The following is a 21,646-nucleotide window of genomic DNA, read 5'->3' as shown; positions in this document are numbered from 1 at the left end:
TGAAATATTACCTAACCAAGACTAGTTACCTAGAAGAAGCATTAAGAGATTTACTTTAAAATTAAATCAAAGGCTACTTTGTGGCAGATATTTCAATAGGAGGGTGTATTGCTAAGTACAGCAGTAAAAGACAGGATAGTCTTTTGGCACTGCTGGAACTTACCATGGTAATCTCTGTACAAGGGATTTGTTTCTCTGTCAGAGCTGAAGAATGATTCAAGACCAATTACCGTATCAGATAAGTTTGTTACACGGGCCAGAATTGTTTTATTCTGTAAAACAAAGAAACAAAATACACATTTTAAGTCATGAAAAATGTAATTAATGTTCACAGAGTAAATATGTATCTTCTCAGTGACTGAAAAGAAAATTGGTCATCAATACCCAACATCTCTTAAAACTGATGATCTACATGGAATGAAAACTCAGGGAATGGACTGTTATGGTTGTAGCACGCCAAGAACCAAAAAGCTGGGTACTGCTGCATTACTTCTACAAAAACAACAAAGAATACCAATTGTTCTCATGTCCTGCTTCGCACACAGAATTATAACAGCACCTTGCACTTTTTATGCCAAGAAAGATACTGTTCTATGATAGAGCCAGAAGGTACAGCAATAGTGACATGTCAGGAAACTAATTATTGATCAAGCAATGCCTGTTATTCTAGGAATATTGTATACATTAGTAACTTCAAAATGGACCAATCTCCCAGTGGCATGGCTTCTGAATTGTCAAAAGGAGGATTCCTTAATTGTACTTATGACTCTTCTTTGTCACAGTCTACATCCAGAGTACTACTGAATCAGCACACAATCCCTGATAGGTGGGAAAGGAGACTAAAGAAAGCAACAATATCATAGAAACACCTGCTGGAAAGTTAAGGAGTAGATTTAGAATCAATTGTCGGTAACCTGACATCCTGCTGCTACTGTGGAGTACTTGTGCTTAGTGATAGAAAGATAAGGCTTTGCGTCTTCTCTTTAACCATGTAATCAAATGCTAAGCATATGAGCTTGTGGCTATCATTTCTCATCCACCATCACCTTGGCAAAAGAAAAATTGTCAATTGCATACATCCACTGTGTCAGTCAGCATGCTGATGCTGCTTATGCTAATATCTTGAAACTTAAAACTTGTTAAACGGAATGCATTTAGAACCCTCCATATCTGCATTCAAACTGCAGATAAGGAACTATTCTGAAAATTAGTCCTATTATTTCTAACCAGCTAAATTTGGTAAGAATGTTAAGCAACAATTACCAGCCCATTTCAATTCCTCAGAAAAATATCTGAGAGATCTTGAAGGGTAAGATAAAGAGAGAAGATATTCAGAGGCATTGTGCTTTGTGCCCACAGACATCCAACAAATCTACTGGGGATGGAGAGAGGATATAAAATGAGTGGAGGAAGCTATAAAGCAGCTCACAAACCTTTTCCTTTAGAAATCTAATGAAGGGCCACATCACTGAGAATCAAAATATTGACAGCTTTTTTTTTTTAACAGTTTATAATGCTGTACAATTAAAACTTAGGAAAGTGAGTACAACTGACAAGTTGCTTTCAGTTAAGCAACCCCAACAAATCGCAATCTGCTTTTCTATTCTTGATATTCCTCATGGTGCTAGTCTTCTGTGATCTGCCACTGGGTCCTGACCCACTTTTACTGCTCAGCTAAAGGCCTCTGAGCATGCCTCACTTACTGTGACGTAAAGTTTATATAAAACATTTATGGCATTTTCCCAGAAGATGGTACTAAATGTGCAAGTGTCAGACCATTTCCTGAAGGATTATGATATGGCTAGAAACATAAGATGTACACCATAGAAACTAAAATGCAGTAGTATAACCAGGCGCTGAAAACACAACAGCTTAGTTTATTCATATTTTAAAGTAAGCACATTAAGTAAAGTATTACAGAACATCTTGCACAAATATGAGAATATCTTAAAGAGGGTCTAACATTAATTCTCAAGCTTTCATTTCCAAATGGGATTCCAATTATTGCATCAAATACAACAGCACAAAAATGATGGCAACATCGATAAAGTAACAAGGTGCTGACATTATAGTTAAGATACACTGGGACAAATCAGAAAGCTTATTTCAAGTCACATTAAGTAGAGAAATGATTCTTCACTAAGCTCTGTGGAGCATGATTTTGATAATCTCTCATTCCATTACACTAGAGCCTCCAACATCTAACTTGGCCGGCTCGGTTAAACCTCCACATTTTTTCCCCCATTCAGGTCATTACCTCCCCACACACATGTACAATGCATATTTTTCCCCACATGGCACGCCCTGTGACAAATATCATCACTTGCAGAAGGCAGGAAAGGAAGTCTCCTTCAAGACTGAACCCCTTGGTGATATTCTTCTGCCTGAAAGCTTTGTAGCAGTTATTCCTTTCTCCTCAAGACTAGAAGACATCACCTACGTGATTATGCCCAAGCCTCACTAGCCCCATTAGGCAGGAAACTCACAACCAACACTCTGCATGATCCCGGTAGAAATACGGCTGAGCCACAAGGTTTTGACCCATATGAATACTATAAAGCACCATATAGATTTATGAAACTATGAAAACTAATTTAATATAGCTCTTTAAATTTGAAATTTGATCCCAGTGCATTTCACAGTTTCAGAAATTATTTGGTCATTTATCTAAGAGGAGGTTGCAATTTTTGCTATGGAAATCCAGAGTACATGAACGCTTTTCATAGGGGCTAAGAGGGAAAAGAGCGTTAATTTTGCTGTAGCCATCCCTCACATACAATTCAGTGAATGGAGACACAGGGAGATAAAATGACTTGTCCAAGGGCACATGAAATAAGTGATAGAAGAAATATAATCTTGCTTTCTAGGATTTCTTCAAATTTGTAGTTCAATGCACTAACCCAATTTTGTCACACACTTCTGCAACCTAGTATTGGCCATGGCCAAATTTCTCCCCTGCTGAGGGAAAGGAGGAAAACAAGAAGCACCCACATCTCCCTCTGCAGTCTACCATAGAGGCCACAGCTCCAAGCAGCTCTCAACTTGGGCTGCGCGATACCCAAACTCGCGCACTATTCTCTGGATGGTCAGAGCACTGGTAAATGAGAGCTGAATGGAGCTGTGAGTCAGCAGCAAAAGCTGATAGGAACCTTGGGGGAAGTGAGTACACAATTTGGACGGGGAGGAGGTAAAGGTGGAAATGAAGGAGGCAGGGGATGACAGAAACAATTGGGGGAGGGGTGAGAAAGTGAACAATGGTGTGGATGGGTTGAAAGTAAGAAACTGGGAGATGAATGAACAACATGGAGTAGCAATGAGCAATGGGTGTGACTGAAGGCAATTGGGGAGGGGGGAGGGGATGAGAGTGTGAGAAACAGGGGCTGAAGGGTGAGAGCAAGCAATGGGAAAGAGGCCAAACATTTAGAATAAGGGCGAGGAAGTGAGCAATGGGAGCTGGGGAGTGAGAGAGCAAATAATGGGGATGGCCGTGAGCAAGGAGGAGGAACAGGGGACAGGATATGAGCAAGGCGGTGTGAGAAGTAAGAAGAGCACTCTGAACAAGAGAGGAAAGAGAACAGCAGACCTGATCCAGTCTGGAAGATCAGGTTCAGGAAGCAGGTTCTTCCCACACATTAAGTGAAACCCAAACCAACTCCTTTTATTTTAACCATATTTATTTTATACCATGTTTCAAATGGTTTATGAGTAACATAGATGTCTAATTTCAACTATTATTTGAAGTGGTTAAAGGTTGCAATTATTGTCCTTCAACTTTATTTATGAAAAGTCACGTCAAATGATATTATTGGTTGGGTCATGGGGATCACATGTTTTTCTTTCATTGGGTCTCGAGGAAAAAAATTGGAAACTATTCTTCTAACCACTACACCAGAGATAAGAAATAATGGCAAAATAATACTTGTTAAAAGCAAACTAATTCAGCAGAGGCGATATATTATTGCCAAAGGAAGGGGTCTTAGTAATCGTGAAAGATTGTATGTTAAATAGTTGTTAGTCACCTCTGTCCACTTGCTTGGTCAGTACTCACTTGTTTAATATTACCTTGGTAGGTTTATTCCTTTGTCATTATTTTAGACATCATTATAAATAGCTGGGACCAGTGTCACAAATTATCTCACTGGGCTGCACTGGCTGACAGGGGTTTGATATCACAAATGACATCAAGATTCTGCACTTCTGCCCTCTTTCTCATTAGGTGGATCAGATCCGTTTTACAGAATTTGTAATTTGTACACTATTCTGAACACTGCTGCTCCCAGAAGATGAAAGGATTTGTATGGAAGTAGCATAGAGAATTTCACAAGCACTTATTCAGGACTAATGCTGTTAAATGATAGAGGTTGAGCATTATTGCATAGAGAGGCTACTAGGGGAGTATTACTTCTGAAATACTGCACATCACGCATGGGTACAATTTATTTTGAGAAAACAGGGACTTGTATTACCAGGGCTATCCAAAATTGTATATTTTCAGGCTCAAAATACACATAAAGAATCAGGCTCCTTCCTCTGCTTTCCTCCCCCTCCACTCAATGCGATTCCTCTCTCTTCCATTTCTATTCTCTCCAGGATTTGCATGAAAGTAGTAAAGTGGACTTGATGTGTAAAACGTTGCAGACCACTAGCCACTGATTATATCATAGCAGTTGTAAAGGAGCATAAGTTCCGTAAGAAACAACAAGCATGATGCAGTCAATACTAACAGTTCTGACCTTTTTGGAAAGGTTACTGTATACAATATGGAAATACTGTAAAGTACACAAGATCTTAGTACTTTACTACTTAATCCCAAAAGTATACTTACATCAAATACTTCATTTAGATGTTTCTGTGTCAATGTCCCTTTGTGATTTATTACAAATAGCAAAATCATGAACTACCCTTACAATTTAGATCATGGTTTTTAATTAAATGCTTTATCCTCAGCTCTCATTTTAGATTTTTCCAATAAGTAGAACATTCTTTTCTTAAAACAATTATCAACAAAAACCCCAATATAGTCCTCTCCTACTAGATATGTATATAAAAAGAAGTACCGTAACCAAATTCTCTGCCACACATTTTTAGGAAAGAAATGGTCTTCAACAGTAATCCAGGGCATATTTAGATATCTGAACCAAGCAATGGATTTCTTAGAAAAGAAACAGCGACAGGACTGTGGCACACTGTAAAAGTCAGTACGAGTTAAACAAAAGCAATCTTATTTAATTGGAGGCTTTGTCGTCTTCAGATATCAAACCACAAGCTCGTGCGCTGCATCGATTTATAGCCCAATGCTTAAGTAAAACACCGCTTTCAAATCTGTAGATGTTATTTCACACTTTCTCTCATGAGAAAAGTAAACAAATTAATAATCACTAGACCAAAGATGCCACTTTACCTAGTGGGTTCCGATCCAGAGACTATGAAGCTTGTCGATGCTCAGAGAAGCCCCTCCTCCCTCACAGAGGGAAAGCGGCATATGAGCAAATTCTGATCTCTCTCTTTTTGCACTCCATCTGCTACTTTACTAACAGAGTCCTCTGCCCATCAGAGACAACGATGACATTTCAAACTTGTTTTGAAAGAATTCTCATGCAACAATATGAAAATTTAGCTAATTTTCTACCATACTACAAATAGCAAGAATGAAAATATGTCAACATGAAGAGGATAATTTTGTTATAACCATAGTAGACAGAGTAGTTCAGAAATAAAACAAAATGTTTTAATGACCTGTAGTTTACACTGCATGGCTAACAGGAACATGAAAATGTATTATAAGCCTAGTGTAAGCAATGAAACATCTTTTGCTGTAAAGTTAGATTTAAGAAACATATTGAAGACACTTCTTTACCTATTTAGAAACTGCAGATTTTGTTCTTAAACTTACATCTTAAAGGAAAGGATCTATAATTTGCAACTATTTCAAAGCAGATTCCCTTCCTGCATAAACAATTGCCTGCACAGTGCCCCTCCGACATCTGGGAACAGTGGCAGCTTAAGGCCACTAAAATTTAAAATCATCTTAGGCTAATCCCATATTGAGTGGAAAATGACAGGCTGTCATGAGGAAGAAGCTGGCAAAAGCCAGGTCCAGATGGGAGACTGGCTGGGAAATGAGCCGAGGCAGGTGGGACAATGCTGGGAACCTGAAGGAAGCTCAGACTGCTCCCTCTGCTGGCAGGGCCCTCACCTGCTTCCAGTCTGAACAAATGACAAGTTTTTAATTACTTCTGGAATAAATACAGACGTTTGCTTCTTCCTCGCCCTCGTAGTGGCCATTTGCACATTCCTGAAATCCTGCTGCCCTATTTTAGAAGAAGCATAATTTGTCATAGCATTATGACACTCTGCTGCTGTGAAAAGACCTAGCTCTTGATTTTATATTTTTATTCAACATAGTAGTAAATAATAGGATAGACTCTATGTAACCCAGTATAAAATCAGTTCTATAAGAATCATATTTAATTTAGTTTGCATGCTTGAATTAATCACCAAACTATTTCCTCAATTTTCCTGATCCTGGGATCAACTACTTGAAAACAAACAAATTATAAAACTACTAAGGGAAATTATATATGAAAACCACTTTTCCCCACTACATAAAGACAAATGTAGAAGTGTGCATAGGTCGTGCATTATTCATTACAATAGACCATTTATTTTTTTTTATACTTCTTAATCACTTTTCCTAAACACCAGAAACACAAATGTACATATTAGAGCCACATGGTCGTGTAACATCATGTCATTCACACCTAAGAGGAATCAATTGTGCAAATTTAAACCTTAGAGAAAAATGATTGCCTTTTTCTCCGTTTTGTGTTACATGTTAACCATATCAGCAAGAACCTCTAGCGAAAACCTGCTCCAGGATTTTGGCTAATAACCAGAAGCTCCTGGAACAGGAGGGATTCATCTCCCCTCTTCCTTCCCTCCCCCCTTTCTCATCTGAATTCTGGCTTGAAAGCTCCTCCGGCTCCCAGCTTTCCAGAAGGCTCCATCCCAGGAATCCAGGGCTGCCATTTGCTTAGCTGATCTTAATCTCCCAGGACTTCCTTGCAGTGGCTTTCTCGCGCTGAACTGGCACTTGCTTCTTAAAGTGAGCTATCATTAAACTTGCAGGTCAACTCTAGCACTAACAAGTCTTTGGAAGCTTTCAGCCACAGTGAACAATTTGCCGGGGTAATTAAATATTAATTCTAAGTGTTACATTTTGTGGCTAAGAGCTTTTATTTTCTAACATCAGGATGGAAAAAGAAAGAGGTTACCAGACTTTTTCTCCTAACCAGAGAGAGAGTAGAAACGGCAAGCTTGCAGCACTCTATTACAACATAATAATTGAGCAATTGAGAAAGTGATACATAATGAAACTAAAATGGACAGAGCATGCAGTCTAAAAATGATTCCATACTGACTTTTGTTTGAAAATGCTTTCATAGGATCCAGGCAATGGTCATTAGTGAAAACATTTCACAGGACACGATAATGTATAATGCAGAATTCCCAACATATATCAGCATTCATATTGCAAGGTAATCTTTTGGTTTACTTTTTTCTTGCATTTTGATACCACTCATTCAAATATGGCTCAGAGCAGGTAGATGTGTTTGCTTAAGGTAAACACTTTTGAAAAATCTCTTATCTATGCCTTTCTCCTCCACGGACAACTCCCAGCTCTCCAAGCTTTCTACCAGAACAGCCTTCCTGAGTTGGTGCGTCACGTTCCCCCCCCCCTCTGGCCATATTCAAATCCCTCCTAAAAATCCACCTTTTGAAATCTTAAAGCCGGGCTCTTCACCATCACAGTCTTGCTGATTTTAACTGGGTTTACTATAATAAAAACATTTCCTGAAACCTCCTATTTGTTTTGTGCGTGGGATTCTCTCTCATGGGTGTCTGCACAGAGCTGCATAATATGCCCTTGTAGTGCTATAAATATTAGTTCACTGGCACAAAAAAAAAAAAAAAATAGTTACTGAATCCATTTCTGTTTGTAAAGATGAGCAATTGGCTAACAAAACATATACTGCTACCAAGTTCCCATCCCCCTATCCTAAGACTTGCCGCATCACTATATACACATAGGCGCCTCCCTTTCACTCACAGAACAGTTGCGTCTGTCTTGGGCAGGAGGCAGTAACACAGGTCCCTTCATCCAGCAGCCAAAGGTCCCATATGCCTGAACAGATGACTCTGTCCCCATACTGTGACTGGGCATTTCACTACTTGGTTTAGTTTTACTTGGAAATGTCTGGCCCTAGTCTTGTCCAAGAACCTTATAATTACACTGTAAACAGTGCTATCAGAACCAAAAGAAACATTTAAAAGCATGTGACATTTTTAATTAGCTTTGGATAAGCATATATTTGTCAACCATGTGATACTCTGTTTTATTCAGCAAAATATTATGCAGTACAGATACTTCATGCAAAGACAAACAATAAAGATTTACTCCACAGAGACAGAATGTACAAGGGGGTGGAGGAAATCTATCTTGGGTAAGATCCTCTCTCCACAAACATGAACAAGCTAACAAATCCTCACAGTAGTCATATTATAATACCATATACAGAAAGATACTTAGGATTATGTTAACTGATTGGTTTTTTTTCAGTATAAAATAAATGCAGCGCCACGACGTGCTGTGAACACTGGGAAGGGGGAGGGAGTCACTGCCTCTTCGGCTGCACGGCGTCTGACGCGGCCCGCGCGCGACATCGGCGCCACCGGTGATGGGGAACGTGAGCGACGACGGCCCCCCCCCCCCACTCCCTGCCGAAGGGAGCATGCCTGGTCCCAGCCGCGGGACCCTCGGGCTACAGGTGGAGTGGGGGGGGGGGGGCATGAATGATTTAGGAATGGCTCATTGGCCACCTCTGGTCCTGGGCTGTCCCATGGGGTGGGGGCAACCGCGCAGAGGGAGGTATCTGACGGGGGCCCAGTGCCCTGGTCCCTTTTGCTTCTTGTCCTCTGCGCGGCTGCCTCGCTTGGGAAACAGACCCACCCGCCTTACCCCTTTTCTCGTGGTACAGGGCAGCAGGATACTTAGATCTTTATGTTAGCAAGAGAATTCTATACATTTGTCGCAGCTGGGGCGGATGTACACGAGCCGGGGGGGGGGGGGGCAGCTAGTGACAGTGCACAGCACGTGATAAATAAAATCAATGCGGAGGGGGGGGGGGCTGTCTGTCGCCAGGGACCGCTGGCCCCGGTGTGGTGGCAGACCGGATGCCCACACCCTTCGCTGGGGCGGTCACCTTGCTTGGACGCGGCAGGTGACCGGAGCACCCTGTGACTTCCTCCCGGGTGGTGCAGGGGGGCCAGGGTCGGAGGTGATGTGCTGCCTGCACAGTGGACGACCCTCAGATATCTTACCTATGTTATGGCTTGGGTACGAAGTCTGTAACACCATTTATTGTAATAAAGCTGCGGACACTTTTATCCCACATCGTTTACTGAGTATTTGTATATGTAAGGTGTGTTTCCGCGTCCTCCCCTCCCTTCTACCTCCCTGGCAATGGGCAGTCGCGGCTGCCCAGGTTATTTTCCTCAAAGCTGCATTAATAGTTTGCATAAAATAAACACATGCAATTACTGTAAGGCACAGCTTTAAAGCCACCTAATCTCAATGTATGTGCTAAGTCTAGGAAACTAATCAGTAAGTGATTAAGTTGGATCAAGGTGAATAACATACAGAAACTAAGAGATATACCACATGACAAGTCACAGCAGGATAAAAAACAAACACATGCACCAGAAATAGAGCTTTGAAACTGGACTTTCTAGCCATGCACGTGCCACATATCACATTTTTTGTGAGATTTTAACTGGTAAATAATACATTAGAAATGTTCTCATATCCTTACTGGTTGACACATCAAACATTACCAGATCAAGATATGTATAAACCACTTATGCACTAACCCAGCAATTCTATGAGAATGACTAAAAAAGACAACAGCCTATAAACTATTTACTGGTAAGCATTTTTCAGCGATGTACCCGGTTTGTAACAGAGCTTATACATGGGGCAGAGAAGCTTTATGTATTTATGGCATATCCGGTGTTACAGATTGGTACATAATATTCAGAACTGCAAAGGCACTTGAAGTGTTATCCAACAACTAATAATTTGAAGTTTGCAGAAATATGCATGTTCTACAGCACACAATTATTCTTAGCTCACGCTGAGAGTGGTTCACAGACCTATGGGAGTCCACATCTCATAAGCTATATTAGTGGCAGGTAAGAAGGCAGTTTATTGCTTGACTTACACGGTTTAGCTGCTAAACTACTCAGCAGGAGCAAAAGAAGCCCTCGGATGTGAAAAGGTTTGTTTTTGAATTTCTCTACACTGGAATACATTGTAACATATATTCACTTCAATGACTTCAGTGCAGCAGAACATTAATATTGAAGGAGATGAATATTTAAACATATCCAATGAAATAACGAAAATAACACATTAAAGGGAACCTTATTAGTCTCTCCAGAGGAGCACTATAACAAGGCTAATTCTTACTGACTTTTCATTAGTCCATTAATTTCCCCTGGTACATGCTGCTGACAGCTCTCTAAATAAAGTAGTGTTATGTTTTAAAATAAGCATGTCTTTAAGGAAAGAACTGAACTTTTGGTAGATCAATACATTTCATGAGAATGCTCTGACGAGTTAGTTGGTTTTGGTAGTAAATGACTGTCATAGAATGAAATGTATGCAATGTGAACAAATTATAAATATACAATACTGATTCTCTGTCGAGGAACACACTTTCAATGAGACTAAAACAGTTGTTCTTTCCAAGCATCTTGGTAGTTACTAAATTCTCAGCTTGCCTATTTCTTCACTCGTCTCAGCTGGTCTTATTCTTGGCTCTCCTTTCCAATTTTAGTCCATACATTTATTACTATATTTTCATATTATTTTGCATAAATGTGGAAACAATCAGAAGTTTATTCACTAAGGTATGGTAAGGTTTTAACACAGAAAAAAATGTGCATTATTTACCACACACATCCTATTTTCTTTAGTGGGAGCTATTCATTAATAATGCTTGTTTTCCACATTAAAACCATATGGGTAGATTTTCAAAGGGTTACGCGCATAACCCCCCCGAAAACCTACCCCTGCGCGTGCCGAGCCTATTTTGCATAGGCTCGGCGGCGCACGCAAGCCCTGGGGGCGTGGCGCCGATCTGGGGGTGGGTCCCGAGTCCTCCGGCACAGCGGCCGTGCCGGAGCTGACTGGCGCGCGCAAGATAAGCCTGCAAGCAGCAGGTGTAAAAAATTAATTAATGCAGGGGGGGATTTAGGTAGGGCTGGGGGGTGGGTTAGAGAGGGGAAGGGAGGGGGAACTGAAAGAAAAGTTCCCTCCAAGGCCGCTCCGATTTTGGAGCGGCCTTGGAGGGAACATGCGCGCGCATGTTATAAAATCGGGTGTACATTTGTGCGCGCCGGGTAGCGCGCACAAATGTACCCCCCCCCCCGCACGTAAGATTTAAAATCTGGCCCTTATTGTATCTTGGTGAATCAGCCTTTAAGTCAAAGGGTAGGCACCCCTGCTGTTCAGGATATCCCACAACGAATATGTATGAACTAAATTTACATGCACCGACTCAAGTGTATGCAAATATATTTCATGCCTACTTATTGTGCATATTCTGAAAACCAGTCTTGCTTGTGGCACTCCAGGACTGGAGTTGCCTACCCCTGCTGTAAGTGATGGTCAATCACAGAAACACAAAATACGATGCTTAGATAAGGACCATAACGACTATCTAGTATGCCAAATATTCCTGGTGCAGAGCCATAGACTGCAATTCATTTCTGGCTTTCCCCTTCCTTCTTCACAACTATGGGATACTCTTTTCTTATCCTGCACTAAACTTCCTCTCCAAGAAGTAATTTCTTACTCAATAATCCTGAGGTAATACCGAAAGCAAAAGGTGATTGAAAAGGCTTTGAAAGTATTGCTTTGCTGGGAAATATGTAACTTAAAGCTTGTGACAAAAAGAGATACTGGGGCAAACTGATATTCTGTGTGTTTGAGATTTAATAGAGAAAGCAGGATAAATTCTTAGTGCCTTCTTTCCCACCTACCCCAAGCACATTCCAAGAAGACTGTTATTCTAACAAAGAGGCCAGGAGAAACATTTTTCACAACACGAATCAATCAGAGAATGAGATAAACAAAAGAATAACTCAGCCCTTATCAATAAATTAAATGTTGTCCTCTTGAAGATAACCAAACTAACATTATATTCACCAAATAAATTTCAAGGATTTAGATTGGATTAAGCATCCCTACTCCCTTAGCAACATAAATCAACTAACAATTCAACAATACTAAGGTGTAGTCAGCAGTGAGATGAGGGCCTTCCAGTCTTTTGCACCGAGTGGCATATGTACGATTATCTACCATTTGATGAGAGATTGTATGTGTGCGCTTGATGCAAAGAGCTCCTGGATCCCAGAGAATGAGTTCAATCTCTGGAAGCTAGAGTGGCAGACCTGCAGGAGCTCAGGCAGATAGAAAAGTATACAGAGGAGACCTTCAGGGACACAAGTCTCAACTCCAGTCTGGTAGCCCCTGCATTGCCTTGGATGAACAAGGTTACCTGGAAGGGATCCTGTAGCTAGGACCTTCTCTCCAGGTGATAAAGTATTGCTTGCACAGAGAATGGGTCTCCAAGAGCTTGCATCCAGGAAGGAAGGGTTAGGACGGTTATCATACGTTGCAATTCAATCATTAGGAATGTAGGTAGCTGGTGGATGTGAGGATCGCTTAACTGCTGGTGTGAAGATGGCAGACCTCATGCATCACCTAAAAAGGATTTTAGACAGTGCTGAGGAGGAGCTAGCTGTTATGATAAATGTGGGTACTGACAACATAGGAAGGTGTGGGAGAGAGATTCTAGAAGACAAATTTAGGATTTTAGGTAGAAAGTTGAAATCCAGAATCCACAGGATAGCATTCTCAAAAATGCTCCCTGGTCCACAGGCAGGAGACTCCAGAGCTCTGCCTGAGGCAAGCAGAGCTCTGGAGTCTCAATGTGTAGGATGAGACAATGGAACAGAGAAGAGGGCTTTAGATTTGTTAGGAACTGTGGAATATTTTGGGAAAGGGGAAGCCTATTCTGAAAGGATGGGCTCCACCTTAACCAAGGTGGAACCAGGCTACTGGCGCTAACATTTAAAAAGGAGATACTGCACTTTTGGAGCATGGGGGAAAGCAGTCAGTCGCTCAGCAGCACATGGTCCAGAGGGTGGTATCTTTGAAAGATACTAACAAAACAGGAGAGTTAAAGCATCCCAACAGAGAGGATCCAATAAAAGCAAGAAGAGCCCAGGTGTCTTTAAGAACATATTGAGTTAAAAGATTCCAAACTATCCCTGTCAACTTCAAAGAAGATTGGATATACAAACAAAAAACATACCTTGAAATGTTTGTACGCATATGCCAGGAGTCTAAAAAAATGGGAGCGTTAGAATGTATAACACTGAATGAAGAGATCAGCATAACTGGCATCTCAGAAACATTGTAGAAGTAGGATAACCAATGGGACCGTGTGATACCAGGGCACAAATTATATCTCAATGATAAGGGTGGATCAAATTGGTGGAGCGGTAACGCGATATGTTAGAGATGGCGTAGAGTGGAACAGAATCAAGATCCTGCAGGAGATTAAATGTACTATGTATGGATAGAAATTCCACGTATGATGGGGAAGAGTTTAGTAGGGGGGAGAAATACTACCATTGGCCTGATCAAAATGAACAGACAGAAGATGAAATGCTATCAGAAATTAAGGAAGTTAAACCAATTTGGCAGCACAGTAATATTGGAAGATATAATGGGAGATTTTAATTGCTACCAATATTGACAGAGTAAATGTCACACCAGGACATGCTAGACAGATAAAGTTTGCAGATTAAATAAATGACTGTTTTATGGTCCAAACACCAATGAGAAGGAGAGCTATTTTAGATGTAATTCTTAGTGGAATGCAAGATTTGGTGTGATCATAACACAATCAAATTTGATTTAATAACCGAAGGGAGAACGTTAAGGGAAACTATGCTCTGCATTTAATTTTCAAAAGGGAGGCTTTGATAAAATGAGGAAAAAAGTTAGAAAAACTTTTTAAAAGGTACAGTTGCAAAGGTTAAAAGTTCACATCAGGCATGGATATTGTTTAAAAATATCAGATGTATTCCACACATTAAAAAAGGCAAAAGGAAGGCCAAATGACAGCCAGCATGGTTAAAAGGTGACATGATAGAGGCTATTATAGTCAAAATAAATTATTTTAAAAAATGGAAAAAGGATCTAAATAAGGTAAATAGAAAAGAGCATAAGCACTGGCAAGTTAGATGCAAAACTTTAAAATGACAAGCAAAAAGAATTAAAAAAAAAAAGCTTACCATAGAGTCAAAAACTAATAAAAATGTTTTCAAATAATTACAAGGAGAAAGCCATGAGGGAGTCAGTTGGATCGTTAGATGATCAAGGTATAAAAGGGGCTTAGAGAAGTCAAAGCCATAGCAGAAAGACTAAATGAGTTCTTTACTTCAGTGTTCATGGAGGAGGGTGTTGAGGGAATACTCACACTGGAAAAGGTATTTAATGGTAATGATTTGAAAGAACTGAAATCATGCTGAACCTGGAAGTTGTGAAAGGACAAAATAAAAAATAGCAAATAACTGTACCAGATGGTATACACCCCAGAATTCTGAAAGAATTAAAACATTGCAGACCTATTACTAGTAATTTTTAACCTATCATTAAAATCATCTACTGTACTTGAAGACTGAAGGGTAGCCAATGTAACGCTAATCTTTAAGAAGGGTTCCGGGGTGATCTGGAAAATTATTGATCAATGCCAGGAAAAACAGTAGAAACTATTCCAAAGAACAAAATTACTGGACATATGGACAAATATGGTTTTAATGAGACACAACCAACATAGATTTACCCAAGAGAAGTCTTGCCTCACCAATTTGCTACATTTTTTGATGGGATTAATAAACATGTGGATAATGGTGAACAGGTGAATATAATGGGGCAGATTTTCAAAGGGATACATGCGTACCCCCCAAAAACCTGCCCCAAGCTCACCCTGCACGCGCCGAGCCTATGTTGAATAGGCTCGGTCCCAGGGCTTTCCCAGGGGAGGCGTGTCGCGACGGTGGGGCCGCGGGCGTGGTTCCGGCCCGGGGGCATTTCAGGGGCATGGCCGAGGCCTCCGAAACTGCTCCCGGGCCGGGGAATGGCAGGCGTAACTTTTATAATAAAGGTAGGGGGGGTTTAGATAGGGCTGGGGGCTGGGTTAGGTAGGGGAAGGTGGGGGAGGGAACGGGCAGCACGCGCAGGGCTCGGCGCGCGGAAGGTGCACAAATGTTCACCCCCTTGCGTGCGCCGACCCCAAATTTTAAAAGATACGCGCGGCTACACGCGTATCTATTAAAATCCGGCGCACTCTTGTTTGCGCCGGGTGCGCGAACAACAGTACGCGCTCGCTTAGTTTTTTGAAATCTGCCCCAAAGTATCTGGATTTTCAGAAGGTGTTTGACAAAGTTCCTCATGACAGGGTCCTAAGAAAATTAAAACATCATGGGATAACAGGCAACATCCTTTTGTGGATTCTGAACTGGTTATAAGATAGGAAACAGAGCAGAACTGGATAGTATGTTTTCTCAGTGGAGGAAGCTAAATAGTGGGACTGGTGCTTTTCAACATATTTATAAATGAATCAGAAAAGAGAACAAGTGAAGTGATAAAGTATGGAGATACAAAATTATTCTCAGTTATTAAATCATAAGCAGATTGCGAGAAATTGCAGGAGGACCTTGAGAGACTAGGGATCCATATTTATTGTGGCCAAGTACAAAGTGATGCACATATAAAAAAAAATAATCCAAACTGTAGCTACACAAAGTTTAGGTTCCATAGTAGGAATCAACACTCAGAAAAAGGATGTAGACATCATCGTGGACAGTACATTGAAATCCTTGACTCAGTGTGCGGCGGTGACAGTCAAAAAAGCAAATAGAATGCTAGGGATTATTAGGAAAGAAATGGAGAATAAAACAGAGAATATCATAATGCCTCTGTATCGCTCCATGGTGTGACTGCATCTTGAGTATCGTGTGCAATTCTGGTCACCGCATTTCAAAAAAGATATAGTGGAACTAAAAAAGGTACAGAAAAGGGCAAACAAATTGATAAAAGAGGTGGAACTGATGAAAGGCTAAAGAGGTTACGGCTCTTCAGCTTGGAGAAGTGATGATTGAGGAAAGATAGAGGTCTATAAAATTATAATTTGTGTGGATTGGGTAAATGCAAATCAGTGGTTAATGCTTTCAAAAATTAAAAAGACTAGGGGACACTTCATGAAGATACTAAGTATCACATTTAAAACAAATCAGCAAATATTTTTTCCCCTCAATCCACAATAAAGTTCTGGAATTCATTACCAGAGGATGTGCTAAAGGTGGTTTGTATAGCTGGGTTTAAATAGATTTGGAAAGGGTTCTGGAGAAAAAGTCCAAGAACAGTTATTAACCGGGTAGACTAGGGGAAAGTAATAGTGTATTCCAGGGCATTAGGCGCATGGAATCTACCATTTGGGATCCTGTCAGGTACTTATGAACTGGATTGACTACTGTTAGAAACAGGATACTGGGCTTGATGGACTCTTGGTCTGCCCCGTATGGCAGTTCTTATGCTCTTATTTAGGGGTGATCTTAAGGTGGCCAAACAGGTGGATAAGGCAACAGTAAAAGCTAGAAAGATGCTTGGATCCATAAGCAGAGGAATGGTGAGCAGAAAAAAAGGAGGCAATATTGCCTCTGTATAAGTCCCTAGGCAAACCTCATTTGGACCACTGTGTACACAGTTCTGGAAACTTCACCTTCATCCAAAGAGGCTACTAAAATGGCCAGCGATATTCACTGAAAAGCATATGGGGGACAGACTTAAAGATGTAAATGCGTATACCCTGGAGGAAAAGCGAGAGAGGAGAGATATGACAGAAATTTAAATAGCTCAGAGGTATCAATGCACAGGAACATAAGAACATAAGAACATAAGAAATTGCCATGCTGGGTCAGACCAAGGGTCCATCAAGCCCAGCATCCTGTTTCCAACAGAGGCCAAAAACCAGGCCACAAGAACCTGGCAATTACCCAAACACTAAGAAGAACCCATGCTACTGATGCAATTAATTGCAGTGGCTATTCCCTAAGTAAACTTGATTAATAGCCATTAATGGACTTCTCCTCCAAGAACTTATCCAAACCTTTTTTGAAGTTAGTTCAATGGAGAAGAGACTCTGGAAAAAGGGTTCATGGTATGAGGGTGAAAGGGGGTAGACTCAGGAGTAATCTAAGGAAAGATTTCTTGATAGAGAGGGTGGTGGATGCATGGAACAGCCTCCCAGCGGAAGCGGTGGAGACAAGAAGAGTATCTGAATTCAAAAAGCATGGGACATGCACAGGGATCTCAGAGGGACTGGTAGGCATTGTAGAGCTGAGCAGATGTATGGATGAGCAGTCTAGATAAGCTGTATGGTCTTTTCCTGTCGTTATGTTTCTATGTTTAGGTTAAGGCTCTTCAGACTGGAGAAGAGATGACTGAGAGGAGATATAACAGTGGGTTACAAATTCATGAGTAAGGAGGGACGGGTAAACAGATAGCACTAGGATTAGGGGACAATCCATAAAGCTAATAGGAAGCACATTTAAAACAAACCAGGAAAACTAGTTTTTCACTTGGTGCACAATTACATTTTGGAATTTGTTGCCAAAGGATGTGATGACAGCAATTAGTGTAACTGGATGCAATAAAAGCTTTGGACAAAATTCCTGGAGGAAAAGTTGATAAACTATTAGCCATGTAGACCTAGGAAAGCCCCTGCTAATTCCTGGTTAACTGGACCTATTCTTTGGGATCCTGCCAGGTATCTGTGACTTGGACTGGACACTATCTGAGACAGGATGCTGGGCGCGATGGACCTTTGACCCAGTATGACATGTCTTATGTTCTTAAGACCTAAATCCTGTGTGCTAGCTTGGTTTTGGACTATCTGATGGGCATAGCACCTTGCGATGGTACAATCAACGCTTTGAACTAGTTGAGACCATCTTGGATTGGGGGAAGTTCAGCAGAAAAGAAAAATAAAATGAAACAAAAACATTGCTATTCCTTGAAATGGAGACATGTTTATATGAAGAAGGTTTTGCAGTAAGGTACAAATCCAGTGAACATCAGGAGTGGTTACCCCTTCTCAAACAAGCTGAACGCTGCACATTCTAAGCTTCTACCTTTTTTCTCTGATGGATTTTATCAGTCCAAAATGCCAATTCAAAGCATCAAGTACTTAAATTAAATATATACAGTTATGTATATTATTTATTTTATTTAAATTGCATCTTTTCTAAACGATGGTGCTACTCTGGTCTTAGTCTCACTTTTTTTAAAAGCAATGCAGCTTGGAATTCTCCGAGATCATGTCTTACAACTTTTCTCAAGATATAACCGTATTTTAATTGTGTACGGCTAAGCAGAACAGAACAAGCATATTGTCTACTATTTTCATTTCTGAGCATACATCTCCCCTTTATCCTTCACATCTGATTACTTTTTCACACATTCCAACTTTATACAGACAAGAGAAATCTAATTTGCTATCATGAAATCCATTTCGTATCAAGCATAATCTTGCAGCGTGCAGGCACAAGATGCACAATTTCTATCTCACCAAAAAACCCTAAGTGGTAAAAGGCGGTGTCCTCAATTTTTGGCAATTCAAAAGGCTCTCTCCCTGCCAAACATATTTTAATTAATCTTTGGGTCCTTAAAAATCAAAGTGTTCTCTCTTGTTTTCATTGTGAATAATAATTCCTCTAGCTCATTTTTCAATTATCATGTCTAAAGAAACAAATCAAAAATGCAAAACAGATCCTCTCTCTTTTTTACTGCTGTCACAGTTTGGTAGACAGTTACAAAAGCTTTCTGCTAGTTTCTTTGATGTCAGATGTTAACTTGAGGTGTAACAAGCACTTTAAACGCCTGAAAGCAAATTGAATTATGAATAATATGCAGTTTTCTTTTCCAGGTTCTTATTCACATCCTATTTAGCATATAAAAGCTAATACAGCCAAACAATGATAGAAATAAAAAAATAATGAAGCGAGTCCTTGTGAACATCGCACGTGTCATTATTTGTAAAATGTTTACACAGCATCAGTATTTGATTGTATACGGTACTGCCATTTTATTACGTAACCAAGTTAAATACATAGCTTTGGTAAGATCTGACTAAGTATTCGATTACTGATTTTTTAAAAAATTTTTTAAAGGTGATCTTTTTCCACTTTTTAAAATATCCGCTGCGAAGCACAGCAGCAGAGCTGTTTGATAATGCAAGCTCCTGCTGTTATTATAAGGGTGCCTGAGCCGGAGAGACCACATGTTCAGCTGTCCTCTCATCTTGCCATCCTCTCCAATTAACTATTAACATGGAGGGGCTGTACACATGGCTCCTGGGGGTTCTTTAACAGGCTCCTCGGAGAGGGGAACAACCACACAGCAGGGCTCTGGGAACTGAGTAACATGGGACAGACGGTGCTCTCCTCTCAGCTCCATTCCTCCTAATGACACTTCACTCTGTAGCACAGTGCTTAACAGAGGCAGCAGGAAGTTTAACTATGGCTTTCACGCGGCTGGCGAGAGATGATACCATATCGACTCCAAAATGAAAGGTTCAAGTCTGCTATTTGATTCTCCGTGGAGAAAGCTTAAGAGAAAGAGCAAAAACCTGAAAAGTAAAGTTAGGAAAGGCAAAAAAAATCCACCAAACCCCCCCCCCCCAAGACTACCAAGGTGGCTCCCCACGCAACATTTCCAAAATATGTTTGTGCCTGTGTGAAAAATGAGACCCGGAGCTTTGTGCATGTGAGTGAGCTGGTGTCAGAAAAAGCAAGAGGGTGGCTATGTGCGTTTGGGAGAGAGAGGCCCTGTACCCTCACATTCGTTTGCATGTGTGTGAAATTGAGGCTAGCACATTCGCGCCTCCTCCTCGCTTTAGTTTTTCTGTCATCCACATACTTTTTTAAAACTTTTTTTTTTTTTTTTTTTTTTAACATTCACTCCCACTCCATTGGCTTCACCTGAAGGGTGGGGGTAGGGGCAGCAGGAGCAGCACAGAGTGCACTGGCTGCTCTGCAGGAAAGACCACCAGCTGGTCTGGGAGTTGTGAAACAGCTATTTAAAGCTAATTTAGGGACTTTTCCTACTGCCCTGCTTTAGAGCTGGCTGCAAATTGTAATCTTTCTCACGAGGATTCTACAGAAACTATTTGATAGGGAATGATTATTTACTCTTTCCAACAGTACTAGGACTACGAGAAAACTCCACGAAAGTAGCTGGTAGCAGATTTAAAACATTTTTTCTTCAGTCAACACACAATTAAGCTAAGAAACTTGATGCCACAGGATGTGATCAAGGCTAGTGATAAAGCAGAGTTAAAAAAATTTTGAACAGATTTCTGGAGGAAAGATTCACTCATCTGCCTATTAGTTAGGCAGATTTGGCGATCAACATTTTTGAGAGTAAACAACAGGGAAGGAATCTCACCATTAAAATCTGCTAGGGACTTCCAGGCGACACAGACTGGCCACAGTCATAGACAGGATGCTGGTTTTGATGGACCTTTGGTCTGATCCAGCGTGGTACTTCTTATGTCAGGATGCTGGGCTTGATGGGTCCTGGGTCTGTCTCAGCATAGCATGTGTTATGTACGAGATGCTGGGCTGAATGGGACATTGGTCTGTCCCAGTATGGAACTTATGTTCTTATGTATGGTATGCTGGGCTTGATGGACCATTGGTCTGACCTAGCGTGGGACTTATGTCAGGATGTTGGGCTCGATGGGTCCTGGGTCTGACTCAGCATAGCATGTCTTATGTATGAGATGCTGGGCTCAATGAGCCATTGGTCTGACCAGCGTAGCACTTCTTATATATGGGATGCTGGGCTTGATGGACATTGGTCTGACCCAGCGTGGGACTTCTTATGTTCTGGATGCTGGGCTCGATGGGTCCTGAGTCTGACTCAGCATGGCATGTCTTATGTACGAGATGCTGGGCTCAATGGGACATTGGTCTGTTTCTATATGACAATTCTTATGTTCTTATGTACAGGATGTTGGTCTGACCAGGCACGGCATTTATCATCTTTGGCATGCTGCAATGAATGGACCATAGGTCTGACCCAGGATGGCATTTCTTAGGTACCAGAGTGCCGTGCTTGATGGATCTTTTGTCTGACTCAGCATGGCTCTCAGGCCTGGATATATGCATGGGCAAATTTTGATAGGTTCCAGAGCGTTAGCGCTGTTGCTGTGCTTCCATCGGGGCCTGCCTGCTAAAGCAGCGCTGTTCTGATCCCGTGGTGGCGGTGGCAGCAGCAGCAGCCTAGGAGAAATTCATTGCGGGGCCTGTGGCCCAGCCGCATCTTCAAGGCCTGCCTCTGACATGAGTTTCCATAGTAACAGGAAGCCCAAGTGGGAGGAGGAGGAAAGGTTTTGAGTGTGCGGCCAGGGGCTGCAGGCCCCGCGCTGAATTTCTTATAAGTTGG

The 21,646-nt window shown here is 41.1% G+C and overlaps 1 protein-coding gene across 5 annotated transcripts in view; it reads right to left on the bottom strand.

The window, feature by feature from the left end:
* The window catches only part of ELP4 (elongator acetyltransferase complex subunit 4), a 188,151-nt gene that overhangs the window by 83,508 nt on the left and 82,997 nt on the right, over positions 1 to 21,646 (bottom strand). For all 5 annotated transcript variants that reach the window (XM_029583132.1, XM_029583136.1, XM_029583135.1 and 2 more), the window contains exon 8: positions 164 to 272. In XM_029583132.1, the coding sequence (XP_029438992.1) occupies positions 164 to 272 (109 nt within the window). The remainder of the gene's footprint in view (positions 1 to 163; positions 273 to 21,646) is intronic.

The sequence above is a fragment of the Rhinatrema bivittatum genome, chromosome 17 (genome assembly GCF_901001135.1).
Source record: "Rhinatrema bivittatum chromosome 17, aRhiBiv1.1, whole genome shotgun sequence".
Taxonomy (NCBI): domain Eukaryota; kingdom Metazoa; phylum Chordata; class Amphibia; order Gymnophiona; family Rhinatrematidae; genus Rhinatrema; species Rhinatrema bivittatum.
Note: the sequence above shows the minus strand (reverse complement) of the source record. Positions and strands in the feature narration are given on the sequence as shown.